Source organism: Coccidioides posadasii, chromosome 2 (genome assembly GCF_018416015.2).
Source record: "Coccidioides posadasii str. Silveira chromosome 2, complete sequence".
Classification (NCBI taxonomy): Eukaryota; Fungi; Ascomycota; class Eurotiomycetes; order Onygenales; family Onygenaceae; genus Coccidioides; species Coccidioides posadasii.
This window is the reverse complement of record NC_089408.1, coordinates 5952693-5968427: the sequence shown is the minus strand read 5'-3', so window position 1 is coordinate 5968427 and position 15735 is coordinate 5952693. Positions and strand designations below refer to the sequence as shown.

Below are 15735 nucleotides of genomic sequence, written 5' to 3'. Positions count from 1 at the left end.
AGTGTGCTGTAGTCACTCTCAGTCGTCCACGAATGTTGGCCTCCTGAACCAGGTGGTCTTCAGTCATATTCCAGCATTCTTTTCGGTTCCTCCTTCTGGTACCGGCGAGCCTCGGCCAAGTTCAGAGGCTTCCTGCGAGTACCTAGGAGTTCCCTTCTTCTCCTTACAATTCCTCCATCATCGTTGCTATGGATCCCAGGATCCACAGGGCTATAACCCAACCTGAGAAATATTCAGAGGAACAAAACACAAGAAAGAACCAAAAAATTAAAAGAATCTTAAGATCCATAACTGAATCAATGTTAGCAGCTCGCCTAGTTTCCGCATGGGAGGTCGAAGAGAATAGGACAATATCCTGCCTTATGGGGCTTCGGGAATCTGCCAGGTTAGGATTGAATGTAGTTCACAGTGTTCCAGGCATAAGTGCATACCTGTAGCAAACAGAGGCTTGAAAAAGTTCATCCATTTTATTTGAAGGAAAAAAGGTTGGAGATCTGTTTTTTGGAATAAGGAAACTAGTTTGCTTAGTTTAATATCTACTGGCAAAATGCTTTTTCGTGAGCATGTGCTTTGTCATGGTTTTGTCACGCTGAGGCCGTGATGACAACATAGGAATATCAAGCCCATTTAACAGAAATGTTAACAAAATCTTAACTTTTGTATGTCTACATAAATGTTTTATATACACAGCAATGGATTGTCTCCTATGATAAATACCTTGATTACTGGCTGGCCCATTGCAAACTGAATACCCTTTCTCCACCCCGGGAAAGCGCAACTTCTACGCTCCCATCGGCATTTCTAATTGTTTTAGGGATGGTCTCGCCTTTCCTTTCAAGTACAATCCTTGAGGCACTCTTATCAGCTTCGGGTAGCTTGTAAAACTTCCTCCCATATCGACTCAGGAAATTTTCAAGCCGCTCTTGAGTGACATCGCTTTCACTGATGATACCTGTCTCGATCGCATCTTCCAGGGCCTTGAGGACATACTGAGTTGCGAAGGATTGGGTGTAAACACCAGCCGCTGGTGTCGCTCCCTGCTTGGAACTGGTTGGATGTGGAGCGCTGTCACTCCCGCTGCGCAGATGGTATTAGCTTGTGGCCATGCCCGAGCATCTTATGGCTCTAAACTTACAAGAAGAATTTTGGATCACCGCTGCATGTGGCTTTCAGCAAAGCGTTTCGGTCTTCGGGGGTTTTTGCAATAGGCTTGCAGAAAGCAAGTGGATTGACGGTGTCATCGATTGTCAGATAAAGATGATGAGCAGTGATGGTTGCTACGTGATTTGTCAGTACTTGGACAGTGTCTGCCATTCGCAGGGATTATGGATGCGTACCCGCAACTGACGGTCCGCAGGAGCGAACAGCCTCTACGGCCGCAGCTGTAGAGCAATGTTCCAAAATAATTCTCAGGTTCGGGAAGTGCTCGTGTATTCTCTTCAACGTGGGCAAGAATGCTTCTTCAGCGTTCATCACATTGACATCGGGGACCTCTCCGTGGATATTGAGTACGAGGTCATGTTTCTCCATGGCTTCGAACACAGGGAAAAAGTCATCTAAGTTTGCTACTCCAGAAGCGGAGTTTGTCGTGACACCTAGTGATGAGCGTCAGTCATGTGTGGACGCCTGAGTCAAATACCGGACACGGTTCCAAACAGGGATTCCTAGGTTATACCTTGAGGATACACCTTCACACCAGCAATACCGGCGGAAGCGGCTTCCACAATGACCTCAGGAGTGATTGAGGGGTAAGGCTCAACACCATCAGCTTTGACATATCAACGAAATCGTAGAGAGATAGCAACTTATATGGAGATATAAAGACATAAGATAGTTCACATTCGGCTCAATGGCCTGTAAACGATTCTGGTACTCCAAAGCATGCTTGACTGTGGTAATTGGAGGGACCAGGTTTGGCTGCAAGATGCGTGAGCTCCTGTGTGGAATAGATATATAAGTAATTTCTCCAGCGCTCACCATAACGAATACGGTATCAACACCTCCCTTTCGGATTTGAGGCGTGATCAGTTCCATCATTGGCCCATCACGCAGATGGACATGCATATCCGCTGTTGGAGGGAGCTCCAGGCGGCTGACTTCCTTGAGACGCATCTTGCCCGAAAAGGATCGGAATGGCTGGCAGTTGAACTGTAAAGGTCTCTTTGGAAATAGGCTTGTATACAGGTATCTAGAAGTTCTTTCCAGCGAAAGACGGGGGCATGACATCTCGATTATACGTATAGACGGGCCGAAAATGATAGCCCTCGTTATAATGACATCCCACTTCGGAAAAAGTTCCCCTCCACCGGATAAACTTCTCTCCTCCGAAATCCACTGCCCGTTAGATACCCAGTACCACATTTTGTAGAATCGCAATTCCCAGCCACCCCAGACAACACAAGTCTCAGGAAGGCAGAGAGATGACTGGCATCAGATTACTCTGAAAATATAGCAATTTCATAGAGATGCAAATGGCAGTCAAATGCGGATATCATTACGGGGTACAGAGTTTTTAAAGTTTTTTCTCCCTTCACATCACGAAGAAATTAGCTATCTTCGCATACCCTCCACCAAGAGTCTTGTCTATTCTCGCCATTAAACGCAATGGCTTTCCAAGCCTGGAAAACTTCCCTTTCAAGGTCTATACTGCGCCCTCTCGACGAGTAGCACTACCGAGGACCTCGAAGCCTGAACCACTCTCACCGCCGGATTGTGATGCATGAAATTAACAATGATGCCCAGGGAGCGTGAATACTCTCACTTTTGAGAGGTCTATGGAGCAAAGCGTGTTATTACAACGTAGCTATGCTTTCATGCAACCTGTTGTGCTCCCCAACAGTCCTGCGTTATCGACTTTTTTGCTGAGAACTCAAGCGGGCTGTGGGCTGGCACACAAACTACATACATGAGGCGATGAATGTCGCTTCAAGAGCACCCTTCCTCAAGCCAAAAGGCACGTTGTATGTTCTCGATGGGCCGGAACGACGTGGGGCCGGCGGCCTTTGCAAGGCGGGCTCAATCAATCCGGGACACTGAGCAGCAGTGGAAATGGGGTTGGTGCCGTTTCAGTCGACAGCGGGAGCAGCTCGACCAGTCTCAAATCATGGCTAACAGCGATCATGCGCCCCAGCGTCCTCACCGCCAGAAAAGGGAACAATACTGCATCCGAGGGCCGTTCGGACACCTGGCACACCCAGGAATTGCTTATGTAACCTTCCACGACGGTCTAGGCTCGATATCGACTAACGCGCCTCATCAGCGCCCGAATCACGTGCCTTAGCTACTCGAGGGCGGTGCCGTGGCCCAGCCTCGTTCGGTGGCTGTGGGGTGAAATCGATTTTGCTGCGGAACCTTGTGTTCGTCCGCAACATGATTAGAGAGTATGTATCAGCATGTTAGGGCTCGTCGACACTCTGTTCTCCCCTTGTCTGGCGCTGAAACTGCCTGAGGCCGTCAGGCGAGAATGACATAAGGGCAACCGGCCAATCATTCGCCGCGCCTTCGTGAGCGACAGGGCGGGGGGTCTTCCAGCCAATCGCCCGCCTGCAGTGTGCGGGAGGCAGACGCTAGTCCCGATTCGGGCGCCCTACCCCCTCTGACCCAACCTCCCCCTTGAACCTCCAACCATTCATCATCACCATCACAACCTTGCTCTCTGCTGCTGTCATCATTCTATGCTTGCTTTCTTTCACCCTTGAGTGAATTGCCACCTGGTGCCTGGCATCGGTCACACAGACAAAGATCGCTCCATCCTGATTGGAGAAAATGCAGTGAACATCTTCCCAACCACCAAACTTCCTGCCTTCGCTCTTGTACGCCCAGTTGGCATCCACTTCACCTTTCTATCCAACCCGAAGGGCCTCTACAGCGAGCTATCGAATAAAAATTCTCATTTTCAATTTTGTCTCCCTTCCAGTTCCCTTCGGCCCTTCCCTTTCAGCTTAACCGCACAAAAAATTAGGTGGGCAGTCCGCTCGGCCGTTCGAGACCCCCGCAGCACTTGTTCCAATTGTTCAAGATGCTGTGTCGTTTCTAGAACTCTTTTCTGCCTAACTGTGCCTTGCCCTGTCCTACTCGCGTGGCCGATGAAATCATTGTCGTAAACACCTTGCCTCAAAGTTTCGACGGAGAAACGCTTTGTCATCTTCCTCCTTCTACTTGATGCCTTGCAATCCTCTCCTTTCTGCTTGGCTGCCTGGCTCTTTTTCGTCCCATCCTTCCCGCTTTCCAGACTTTTCGGCGACTTGCGAAAAGAATTTCGCAATTAGCTGCTCTGTTGCTCTCCTTCTACCACTTTTTTGGGTGATTGCTTGCCTGGCTAGACATACCTTGGTTAAGGCAACATAGCACTCTGTTCGACCGGAGGATCAACCTTTCCTTGGTCCTCTCCCTGCGTTTCTATATTCTGCACTTTTCCTTTCTGTCTCCCTTGTCTATCGTACGCAACATAAAAAGGAAGACATACCCCTCCGTCTTCCTTTATCTGCATTTCATTCAAACTCTTTGACTTGCTACAACACGAGTTTACCCGTTGACTCTACTACGCTTTCGATCACAACAGCATTTAATCGAAAGTTTGCATCGCATTCCCGTCTTACTCTTGATATTGCTTTGCCCTACCAGCTACCACCTGGTACTTCAACATCTTCTTGCAGGTGTTTCCACCTACATAGCTACGCATTTTCTTTTGATCACTCATCCGCCATCATCACCATGCCTCACACTTATTCCTCGAGCACTTCTCAAAGAAGTATATCAAGCGGGCTCAGCTCTTCATACTCCCGCAATTCAGAAGGTATGTTTTACTCAATAGTGGTGTTGAACCCAAGTTTCTGCTGGTTGCCGCGTCCTTGCATTCAACGGCCAAGACATTTTTAAACGCATACTAATTCGAGCTATGGGTTCTCGCAGGCAAGAGTCACACCTCAAAACCTCAGACATCGAAACCCCTCATTCACAACAGCGGAGGCCGCAGCTCAGACGAGAAGAGGCGTTCAGACTGGGATGGCGGCAGATGGAAATAATCGATCAATTTCCTATGTATCAGCAGAAGCCTCGAGTCGAAGCATTCCTCCGTGATGCCTTAAAGAGGCGGACGCAACCTCATCCAACTACAGCTTCGCTTTCGCTTCAACAAACAACCACAGCACAAGAAGTGAGGCGAGAAGCATCCACATTGAGGCGCATGATGTGTAATACGGAGGCATTGATACCCTTTTTTTTCGTCGATGGTCACTTTCCGGAATGCAACATCCGTGTTTCCTGTCTACAGTCGAGAAGATTCTTTAAACAACTTTATGCGCCTGTATCGCTATTACGGATACCCACAGTTGTGCGATCAGAGCACGAATTAGTCGATCCCTGTCATTGGACTTGTATACTATATCGAAATTCTGCGTGACTTCCTCCGCCACATCTCCTCCCACCTAACTAATGACAAAATCATCTCGAACGGGGCGTGGCGGGCGACGACAACCTTTTCCCCCAAAAGTCGGAATACAGATAATTCCATTGGTCGAAGTTCCTAACGGCCATGGCATACCACGAGGCTGTCAGGCGGTGCAGGCTTTGTGTATTTCCTTTTTTTTCTCCCTCCCTTGTTCAGTTTTTGATTTTGTACAACAGCCATCATACAAGCGGATTGTATATTATTAAGCTATTGTTGATTTTTAACTTTTTGATAAGTCAATGAATTTCTTGTTTTTGACCAGGTGAACTCTTGAACCTTTTGAAATTTGACTCTTACCTTGCATTAATTGTTCTCGAAAGCACTCAGCCTTGTGAAAGCTTGTTTCGCAGCCATTACACCCTGTACAGGATACTTTGTTCGGCGCTCCCGTGATTTCAGGCTGCTACCTACTGGAAAATTGCCACAGAGCAAACAGCTGCAAAGGCATAGGAATTTGACATGTTCGCAGTGACAAACCTGATCGCGGGGTCAGCTTCGTGCATCTGACTTGTTTCAGCTCTTCAAGCACCCCATGAAACTCAACAAAACAGTTTCAGAATACAAAAAACTTGCGGCTAACCCTAAGTACGTAACCCCCACATCACCCCAAGCTCCAGACCTGTTGACAAAATATCCCTACATTTAAAACCACACCCCCCCCCTCCCCACAAACCAAACAACACACCAAAACCAATTTCGGAGAATTATCACTATATTTAGTCTCCCTAAAACACCATTCTTAATCAGATACCTCAGAAATCAGCAGCCTGACACCCTTGCTATCCATCTTGACAGGCGGATTGAAGAAATCGTGTTTGTATTTCACGTCGGTGATGTCGGTTTCGTACAATTCGAACTCAAAGCGGCGGAAGACGGTTCCAAATGCGTAATTTAACTCTGCCCATGCAAGGCTATGCGTAGGGCTAGCTTAGCGTTTCTCGTTTTGAGAGATGATAAGAGCATAGCCTGCTAGGATGAACCAGAAAAGCATTTTAGGGGGTCAGTGAAAAAGGTACTTCAGCCCCAAGCAAGCTCTCGTCCCCCGCCGAATGCAACAGGGTATCGTTCTAGGGGAGTTCCATCTGATGTTTTGGGATTATCCAGCCACCGCTCAGGGATGAATGAGTGCGAATCGGGGAAAATGGCCCCATCGTGATGAACGTCTACAATCGACATGGTGATGGTGGTATTCGCGGGAATAGTCCATTTCCCATTCTGCAAAGGCTTGTCGTGAGGACGAGGGTTTCGTCCTGAGAGGCTATATGACAGACGAAGGGATTCTTGGATGCATGTTTTCATATATGGCAACTTCTCCAGCTCCAGCAGGCTTGGGATAACATTCTTGTCTGGGAATGCATCTGCAAGCTCCTTGTGAAGACGCTGGTAAATATGCGGAGTGTTCCCTATATGAAAGTGCCAACGTCAAGGGTATATGCTGTTGTTCCTACACCAGCCGCCACTACAATCTGGGTTTCATCGAGGAGACGTTGCTGTGATTTCTCCTCTGGCGGAAGGGAGCTTCGGAGAATTTCGTGAAATATTGTAGGATGGAGCTTAACTTTATTAACGGCTTCTTCTCCCCGAATAGTTTGGCCGATCAGATCCCAATGATCCTTTTATAGATTGTTCAGCGCACACTAGAATGTTAGCCAGCAAGGGGCAGGGCGACTCACCCGCCTTAGCGTCAGCAAACTTGCTGGATCGGGTTGAATCTTTTCGACAAACCAGTCGGGCAGTGAATTAACCAACTGCTATTCCGTCAGTTCGTTGAAGTGAATCCCAAGGCCCATTATATATATACGCACAGGAAGGAACCACGAGAACTGGGAAGCAAGATGGGCAGACGAGCCCATCACCATCAATGCATCATGAAATGATCCGAAGTTCGGATTTTCAAGATTCCTGTAGGAAAAGCCAAAGAAATATTCCATAATTATATCGCCGGTATAAGCAGAGTGAGCCACGGTGATGGCCAACGGCTTTGATTTAGTGGCATACTCGGCTACCCTTTTACATAGCAACGCAACATACTCGCGGACGACGGGTTCAAGGACTAGGATAGCTCGTCTCGAAAACCTGTGGGAGATGATTAGGGAAGTTGTTCGCAAATAGATTTGAATCGAAGCCGCTCTAACATAGGATTCGAGGCCCCGCGACGCCGGCGGTGGGTTGCGCTATCGATGGTTGAAAATGCGGCAGCCTCAGTTCCGAAAATTTTGTTTCACCCTGGCTTGCTGACCCTTGGGTTCTTCGCATACATCTGGTCATAGAACTGGGCCTCTCTGATATGTACCTCGTCCGGGGTCACCCGAACGATTGGGCTTGTAACGAAGATTAGCTGGATGTTCATGCCGCCTCCTGGGAAGGGTATACAATTGGTAGCACGCCGAATTTGTCGTGCAACTCGTCAACCCTGAATGAGTACTGCCCAACCTTTACTATCTCGTAGTACGCCTCGTACCATCTTGTGAGCGCACCGAGCTTTGGACCTGGGAACATGGCCAGTGGACTGAAATACAGGCGATAGACCGCCAGCGAGACAAGGTACAGAATCCATATAGCCAATGCGGCTGCAATGGCTCCTTCGCGGTGCGTCTCTGAGAAACTGTGATACCAATGTTGCAGAGCCATGGGTAAGCTTTGGCATGGGAGGAGAACCTCAAGAGCACTCGATTTCCGCACTTGAACGGCGGGCAACTTGCCGAACTTTGTATGCCCAGGAAGCATCCCCGTCTACACACATGGGGGCGCGAGGCCGGTCGAGCTGGTGGGGCTGTTAGTGCGTGCTGTTCGGCTCGGGTGCGCCGCTAGGCTCGCGCCGGCGACGCGGATGCATGTGGGCTTTTCCGTTGACGTTTACCTGTCATGTCGACTCGACGGGGCTCGGACCCGCACCCGTGTCACATTTAACATTTAAAGCCGTTGGGGCGTCCGCCAGCGTGTTGGCACTTTAGCCTGGCCTGCCCCATATTTTCTAGTTGTCAAAGAACCTCTTCTTCAGCCACCCGAGTTTGCAGCCATGACGAGCAATCCAGAAAAATTCTCCGGTGCTCCCAATCCCCCGAACCAAGCCAGTCCTGACCCAGCAAGCGCTCCTAATAACCCAGAAGAACACCAGCCCTTGGAGGTGGATGACATTACCTCCGACACAGACTCTACCTTCAGCGACAGGAGTTCAACCGCGCAGAGTGCATCTATAACATCTTCGATCTTGAACTACGAGTACTCAAATGGTCGAAGGTATCACGGGTACCAAAGAGGGAGCTATGTCCTCCCCAATGACGAAAAGGAACAGGATCGATTAGACCTGTTACATCACATCTTTCTTCTCTTGCTTGATGGTAAATTAATTCGCGCTCCTATCTCTGATCCTCAAAGAGTACTGGACGTCGGGACGGGAACTGGATTATGGGCCATCGACTTCGCGGACGAATACCCTTCAGCACAGATCATAGGCACAGACCTAAGCCCCATACAGCCAAGCTGGATCCCGCCCAACGTCAAGTTTTACGTGGATGACGCTGAGAACGAGTGGGTGTACGGTCCCGACGAAGCATTTGATTTTATTTATTCAAGGAACATGGCTGGTGGCATCAAAGACTGGGACAGATACATTGGCCAGGCCTTCCAGCATACAAAGCCTGGAGGGTGGCTTGAGTTGATCGAATTCGAAGCGCTAGTGACCTCGGACGATGATTCGAAGGACCGGGTGCCTTTTGTAGATCAGTTCCAGACTAAATGCAACGAAGCGGCGGCGAAATTCGGGAAGAAGATAGACCAGGCCCCGAATCACAAGCAGCGAGTGATCAACGCCGGGTACGTCGATGTTCGCAGTGATGTGTTCAAGGTACGTAACAACCCATGCAATATTTCCTCCTCCCGCTCCGCCTGACGACTTGTTTCTGATGCTGATTTACAATCCACAGGTTCCCATAGGCACTTGGCCCAAGGACAAGAAGCTCAAAGAAGTAGGTCGGTACTTCGTGGAGCATATGATGATGGGCGTCGAGGCGTATTCACTGGGGTTCTTGGGAAAGGTGCTGGGATGGAGTAAGGACGAGTGCCGCGTTCTGATATCGAAGACAAACGCGGAGCTTCGAGACCGAAAAAATAATTTATATGTTCGATTGCATATTGTCTACGGTAGGAAACCGAGCGCGTGAGTGTGATATGACGATTGGATGACTGGCAAGGCGACCATTATTTTTACCTTCTCACTCTTGGACATGAGGCTTGGGTCCGGTTCTTGTCAGATTTTCCCAGATAAATGCTCCTTACGCGATAATATTTTTTATTTCGCAATGATTCTCCCTCATTACATGCCTACTTTGGAGGGATCTCAGCTGAAGAGGCGATTCCTTGATATTTTATTGGTTATATTGGAAGACAGAGTTGACTTCCCCGGCTAGGTTTTTTGGCCAATTTCATACGGTTTCTTGCCCAGTCTCAAGTCTGCTTTTCTCTTCCCTTCAAAGCTGGCTTCACCAGCATTCAGCAATGCAATTGATGGGTAGATGGAGATGGAGTATAGGATACCTCTATTAAGTTTAGTAAGCTATATATGCACCTTAGCTACCTAGTCAAAGAGCTGAATAGCTTTGTTTTTCTTTCACTTGCAATGGCCGCCAAAAGAGAAGGGAAAGGAAAGAAAAGAAAAGAAATAAGGCACTGAGGATGCAAGAAAAAGTGGTTCGCTGTATGAGCAATTATGTATCAAACACCTTTCGAACCTTTTAAAAAATCGTCCCATTTGCAGCTTGCATACCGGTCGTGTCGGCAGCCCTTTTTTTTTCTTTTCTTTTTTTTTTTTTTTTCAATGCCCGCCAACCACCTGCCATCGATAGACATCCCTCTTCGTCTTAATGCACCAGCCGTCTTCTGCACCCAACACTTGGCAGTCACGCTATTCATTTATTCCGACCTTGGGACGGCTGTTCGTGAGAATCCACGACGCTTCTCGCCGCCGTTCCACCACCGAAAAGGCGCCACATTACAAAAACCCGCCCCCTAGACGGTCAAATGCTGCCGTGACCTTCGGGAAACATCGAGGCTGCGCTTTGCCCGCGAACTCTTTTGACCCGGCGATCTGCGCTGAAACACCGGAGAGCATCCGCGTGATATTAAATCCGGGAGAAAATACGGAAGCCGCAAATGCATCTTCAAGTGTTCACGCACTTTTCTCGCCGCACAACGAATCACAAGGAGGGTCGAGTACTCCTGATTGTGATATGGTTTGCATGTCATCACCACGCTGGAAGAAACTGGTGCTAATTTGGGAAGCTCGGCGCCGTTGGCGAGAGGTCCGCTTTTTTTCTTTAGCGCATAGCGGACGTGGAGACCGAACGGCGACGCCAACTCCGCTGCGAGTGGGGTAAGCCGCACCTGAAGATAGCTGCCACCAGCCGGTGTCTTGGTCGTGGTCAAGCACATTGAAGGCCGGGATAGGACGGAGTGTTGCTGCTGCGTGAATTAAATCATCAACCTTCTCTTGTGTGAAGAAGAAAAAAGAGAAAGAACACAAAGGGAGATCCTCACTGACTCGCCAGAAAACAACAGGCCAAGCATTACATAGGAGCAAACAGGGCATATTTTGGAGACATTTACTCCGTACCTTGATGTTGCAAATGTGCACCCATGGATGTCCCTGCTTGTGCAAGGAGGTTCTCTTTTGCACTTTTCTGTAGCTCCCTTGACCTACTCCACTGTTCCCTCAACAGTTCTTGAAAGAATAAAAAAGCTGGGACATGTTTCAGGATTGCAGCGCATGATGTTTTTGTCAAAAATTAATTAACTGCCACAAGTCAATACTGGCTGTGCTGGTGTATTGTCGTGCACGGGTCATTGTACAAAGATGCTGGTCCATTCCAGCACGAGAGGTAAGTGAAGGGCAAAAAAAGGTCAAAAAAGGACCAAAAAAACACCAAAAGGTATGGAGCAAGGAAGAAATAGGAAGGACATCCATGGCTGCACGTTGTAATAGCCAATGCGAGACATAATTAAGGTAAACAAATAATATCAAATAATAAGACAGACTAGAAAGGCATAGGAACATATCCAAAGATGGTCATGAAAAAGGTATATATCCAATAGAGCATCTTTCAAAGAAGACAGGGAGGGAAGAAACCAAAAGCTGTGCAACATCGCCAACATCCCTAGTCAGAATGGTATGTATAAACTTTTTTTCAATTCTAAATGCATTACATCGGAAGGCCATTCATTGGGGACTTTTCTGTCTGCTCAAAGACAAAATTTTCCAGTTTCTGCGTCATGCGCGCACAGAAACTATCCACATACGTCGTCCAGTAGTGCGCGACGATGTAGACCAGAACAAACCACGTCGGAATACTGATTGCAAAATTCAGGCCCGATCCCCTAGGGAGGAAAGGCGAGTGCTCCATCTCACCTTTGTCGTTCTTCCATTCTTTCCATGGCTGACCGGATATTCCGTAGATCATCCAAACGAGCACGGTACGGAGGAGTGTGCCGTGGGTGAGGTAGACGGCGAAACTGTTGCGTCCCAGCCAGAGGAAGAAAGGTTTTGAGAGCAGAGCTTTTGTGGACGGAGAGAGGTAGATTGATAAAATGACTAAGTCGACTCCCAGAGCCGTGTACCGTTTGCCCAGGTTGGTCTCACGAGGGAATATGTATTTCGACAGCTGGAGGAGGAAGTTGGACCAGCCACACCATTCGGCATGATGCGTTGGGTAGGAGGCGACGAAGAGACCGATCGAGGCGAGGACAAGGCAGACAATCATACGGGTCCAGCGGCGAGAAGAAATGAAAGATTGCGTAGGTTGATGGTTGGCCATGTCGGACAGGAACATTCCAAGGTAAAACTGCTGGCCAAAAGTTTCTACGCGATTTAAGAAAAAGGTCGAGACGTCAGCTTTGATAGAGAAATACGGGTGAAAAATTGATCAACACCGGCGGCCTTACCTGTGTCTGCAGCAGGATTTTGCCAGAAATACATATACATTCCGACATACACCAGCATGCGATATCGATATTGTACATACATCGTGGCAACCAAGGTGACGTAGACCATCATGGAGCCCTTGAGCAGCGGCAACAATGCCCACTGATGGTCATCATAGTCCATATGGCCATTTGTCCAAGTAGCGAGGAATACCCGGAACAGTCTCTTAACCTCATGAAGAAACGACGGGTTGACGCTGACGCTGGAAAATCGTAACCAACCCGAATCACACCTTCTGCCGACCGTAAACGCCCCGAACTGCGCTATTGTCCAAGACAGAACGAGAGCGATGGTAGCGGGCATTATTAGTCGAATCGGTCGGCGGAAGGCACTTTTCGCAATGGAAGAAAAGGCAGTATTGTGATTCCCGGCTCGGGAGAGCCTCAGCGGTTTAAGCGCACAGACGTATCCGGTGAGAAAGGCAAAGATCGTGACGCCGATTCTGCCCTGCCAGGGGATACGGAGGACAGGGTGTTGTAACAATCGAATCGGGCCATCTTCGGTGTCTCTAGCGTTGAACAAGTTATAGTCGAATGCGCGAGCCAGGTGGGTGAGGAGCACAAGGAAGGATGCCATTCCGCGCAGTCCCTATTTCAAAGCATGCATTTGGCACAGGTCAACATACTTCCCGAAATAACTGTTATAATCGCTAGGAGAATTAGGACTAGGAGAGATTAGGAGCCTTGTAGGGAGAGCAGCAAAGGGAGAAAAAAGAAAAGAAAAGAGTGACACTAAATGGTCGTTCTCCGTCGCATAACGGGGACTTACGTCGACCCATTTGACATTCCGTCCATTGTCACCGCCAGAGCCGCTCGAACCCCCGGATCCCATGACGAGCTTGCGATAGAGTGAGGCTAAGAAGGATATAAGAAATGGCATCGGCAGGAATCGAAAGAGAGCGTGCGATTTTGCATTAATGATGGCAAGAAATGAGGTGCCTCGGTAATGTTGTCGTCAGCGTGACCTCAGGCCTCCTTTTCTTTTCTTTTATTTTCCCTTTTTTTTGGGGGGTTCTTTTCGGGGGAACTAGAAGATTGGTAGCACGAGGCTCGACATCTGGCTAGAAAGGAGCGAATAGACGTCTCGTCGAAAGGGGGGGTTGCGTCAAGAGAAAGAGGGGGGGAGGAGGAGGACAGGAAGAGAGAGTGTGGGTTAATTATTGTGGGAGGAGCAAAGAAAAGCCATGGCGATGAAGATAGTTAATGAAAAAGGAGATTGAAGACGGTCGATCTCCACCAAAAACGACGCTGGGCTGGTGCTAGTGGAGATCGTCAGGTCTCAGCGTATCTGATGCGTCGCCTCCACACTTGGCACCGGGGTTGAAGGACGGGGGTTCTGCCAAGCACGCGCTCGGGCGGGATCAGTTGACATGCAGCGTCTGGACGTATGCACGCAGTACTCGCGAGCGGGAAGCAGAGAGACGAGGAGTGGACGCCCTTGGGAAGCTCAAAGGCGGATGGGGTGGGAACGTTGAATGTTGCTTGCGGTGAGAGATGACACCTGAATCCATTTTCAAGAGCAATTCCTGCAAGCCTTCCAGCCTCAGGTTCCGGAAACCCGGTATGATGCAGTTCGTCCAGGTTCGCCTGGAATCGCCCTCTCCGCATCCCCAAGCAAAGGCCCTCATCCAAGCCCAGAAAGGCCTCGCCTTCAAGACGCTGCTCTCTTGCCCGGGCCGCGATGTTCGGTCGGCCGTGTGCCAAGGCCGCCAAGCCACCGCCCAGGACGCGTCTCTGGCTTGGCACACCTCTGTAGTGGGTCTCGCCAAGACGCCGGGGAAACAAACTCAGAGTGTCCTGGCCAATGGGGCGTCACAAACAGCCAGGGGAGAGTCCGAGTTTGCAGGGGCCTTACCCCACCGTCGCCGTTGAGCACCACAACCGCGCTTTGGTGTGGTTTCTGAATTTGTTCAGAGCGGAAATCTCCAAGGGACGGAGCGGAATGCCGTCGCACCCCCCTTCCGAGGATGCAAATCATTCTTCCCGCCTTCCGCTCCGCTCATGAGTCCGTCCTCCGTGTGCTCCGTGTCGACCTCTGGAAACTCATAAGAGGTTTAACAGGTTTCCTGCGTCTCCACCAAAGACGTCTTCGTAATGAGAAGAGACACAACACAAGGACCGACATGAACTAGTAGTAGAGATTCTTATCATAGCATCAGGAACGACTCCCAAAAGGATTCGGTCGCCCATCTTACTCTTACACACATGCGTCGAATAGAAGCAAAAACAAGAAAACAAAGGGCATCAAAATAAAGAAAAAGCCCTTACATTTAGGAGCTAGGCAACCTCGATATTTTTTGGTAGTTTTGTCTCAATCTGCCTATCTGTTCACATTTCGGGGTAAAAAAAAAAAAAAAGAGGGGGGGCGGGAACTGTTCATCCGAAGATGGAACCCTTCTCTGCCTTAAGTGCAGAGTCAAGGATCTCAATAAAATTCGAAGCAGCATAATATGCTTTGCGTTGGCACCAAAGGAAAGAAAGTTCCGCAGCAGTGCCAGCATGCCCCCTGGGAAAACGGAAACAAAAGAAGCAGCAACTTTTTTTGAAGGGTCTCTCTCCTCCCCCCCCCCCCTGCCCTTCCACACTACATCCAAACTCTGTCAAAATTTGTGCTTTCACTCGAGGGCCTTTCATTCGCCCCCTAGATAAAGGACGCCCTTTTTCCACCGCCTTGTCCTCGCCATAAATCCCCTCCGATAACTTGATAGGATAATGGAAACATGGATCGACAAAGGGGTATATGGGGGGTATACAAGAAAGGCAAAAAAAGAACAGCATTACATTGCGAGAAAATAGACAGATCTTTCCCACACTCTTACACGGTATATGGTTAGGAAAGAAATAAAAAATAAAAAAGGCACAAAGAACCGAACCAGGTACATAGCGCAGACAGAGGAAATATGGTATTGAAAAAATTAGCAGGTATTTAATGAACCGGTGTAACCGCGGAACGCTGCACGGATATTGGTGACCGGGGACAAAGATTATCCCAAGTCCGGGTGAAGAAAACGACTCGCGCTTGCAATGCCAGATGAAGCAGATGCAGGTACAGACATGACATAGGAAATAAAAGCAAATGCCAGATAAGGAAACTATGTGGGAATCAAAACAGATTATTGGGATATGTAGTAATGTCGCGTTCTCATCCACGCAGTCACGACTACTTTCGCGCTCACTTTGGGAAAGGACGCCAGAATTTGGCATAACGCTCATGGTTGATGTATTGAGTCCAAAGCTAGCTACTGCCACATCGAATGCGAGTGACATGCATAAGTTGGATGCTGCTTGATGGCTCTTATGGTTCGAATTGT

General features: G+C 48.8%; 6 protein-coding genes across 6 annotated transcripts; 1 reads left to right on the top strand and 5 right to left on the bottom strand.

Annotated features, from left to right (window-relative positions):
- Positions 1-722: 722 nt before the first annotated feature.
- On the bottom strand, positions 723-1530 carry D8B26_004372 (uncharacterized protein; the record flags this gene model as incomplete). Its single annotated transcript, XM_003065168.2, has 3 exons — positions 723-1077; positions 1136-1277; positions 1338-1530. 3 exons carry the CDS (start codon positions 1528-1530, stop codon positions 723-725), a joined length of 690 nt encoding a protein of 229 aa, XP_003065214.2.
- Positions 1531-1764: 234 nt separating this feature from the next.
- On the bottom strand, positions 1765-2112 carry D8B26_004371 (uncharacterized protein; the record flags this gene model as incomplete). The annotated part of the gene is made up of 2 exons (XM_066124459.1): positions 1765-1917; positions 1978-2112. The coding sequence occupies 2 exons, from the start codon at positions 2110-2112 to the stop codon at positions 1765-1767; spliced, it is 288 nt and encodes a 95-aa protein (XP_065980540.1).
- A 4354-nt stretch (positions 2113-6466) lies between these two features.
- D8B26_004370 (uncharacterized protein) lies at positions 6467-8080 on the bottom strand (the record flags this gene model as incomplete). The annotated part of the gene is made up of 6 exons (XM_066124458.1): positions 6467-6829; positions 6898-7062; positions 7123-7197; positions 7255-7623; positions 7689-7770; positions 7911-8080. 6 exons carry the CDS (start codon positions 8078-8080, stop codon positions 6467-6469), a joined length of 1224 nt encoding a protein of 407 aa, XP_065980539.1.
- Positions 8081-8407: 327 nt separating this feature from the next.
- Positions 8408-10760, top strand: D8B26_004369 (uncharacterized protein). Its single transcript, XM_003065167.2, has 2 exons — positions 8408-9296; positions 9376-10760. The coding sequence occupies exons 1-2, from the start codon at positions 8469-8471 to the stop codon at positions 9610-9612; spliced, it is 1065 nt and encodes a 354-aa protein (XP_003065213.1). The 5' UTR covers positions 8408-8468; the 3' UTR covers positions 9613-10760.
- A 527-nt stretch (positions 10761-11287) lies between these two features.
- Positions 11288-14072, bottom strand: D8B26_004368 (uncharacterized protein; the record flags this gene model as incomplete). The annotated part of the gene is made up of 4 exons (XM_003065166.2): positions 13194-14072; positions 12386-13013; positions 11651-12302; positions 11288-11303 (listed from the first exon to the last, which is right to left on the bottom strand). Exons 1-4 carry the CDS (start codon positions 13302-13304, stop codon positions 11288-11290), a joined length of 1407 nt encoding a protein of 468 aa, XP_003065212.2. The 5' UTR covers positions 13305-14072.
- A 728-nt stretch (positions 14073-14800) lies between these two features.
- Positions 14801-15693, bottom strand: D8B26_004367 (uncharacterized protein; the record flags this gene model as incomplete). The annotated part of the gene is made up of 1 exon (XM_066124457.1): positions 14801-15693. The coding sequence occupies exon 1, from the start codon at positions 15689-15691 to the stop codon at positions 14801-14803; it is 891 nt and encodes a 296-aa protein (XP_065980538.1). The 5' UTR covers positions 15692-15693.
- Positions 15694-15735: the final 42 nt, after the last annotated feature.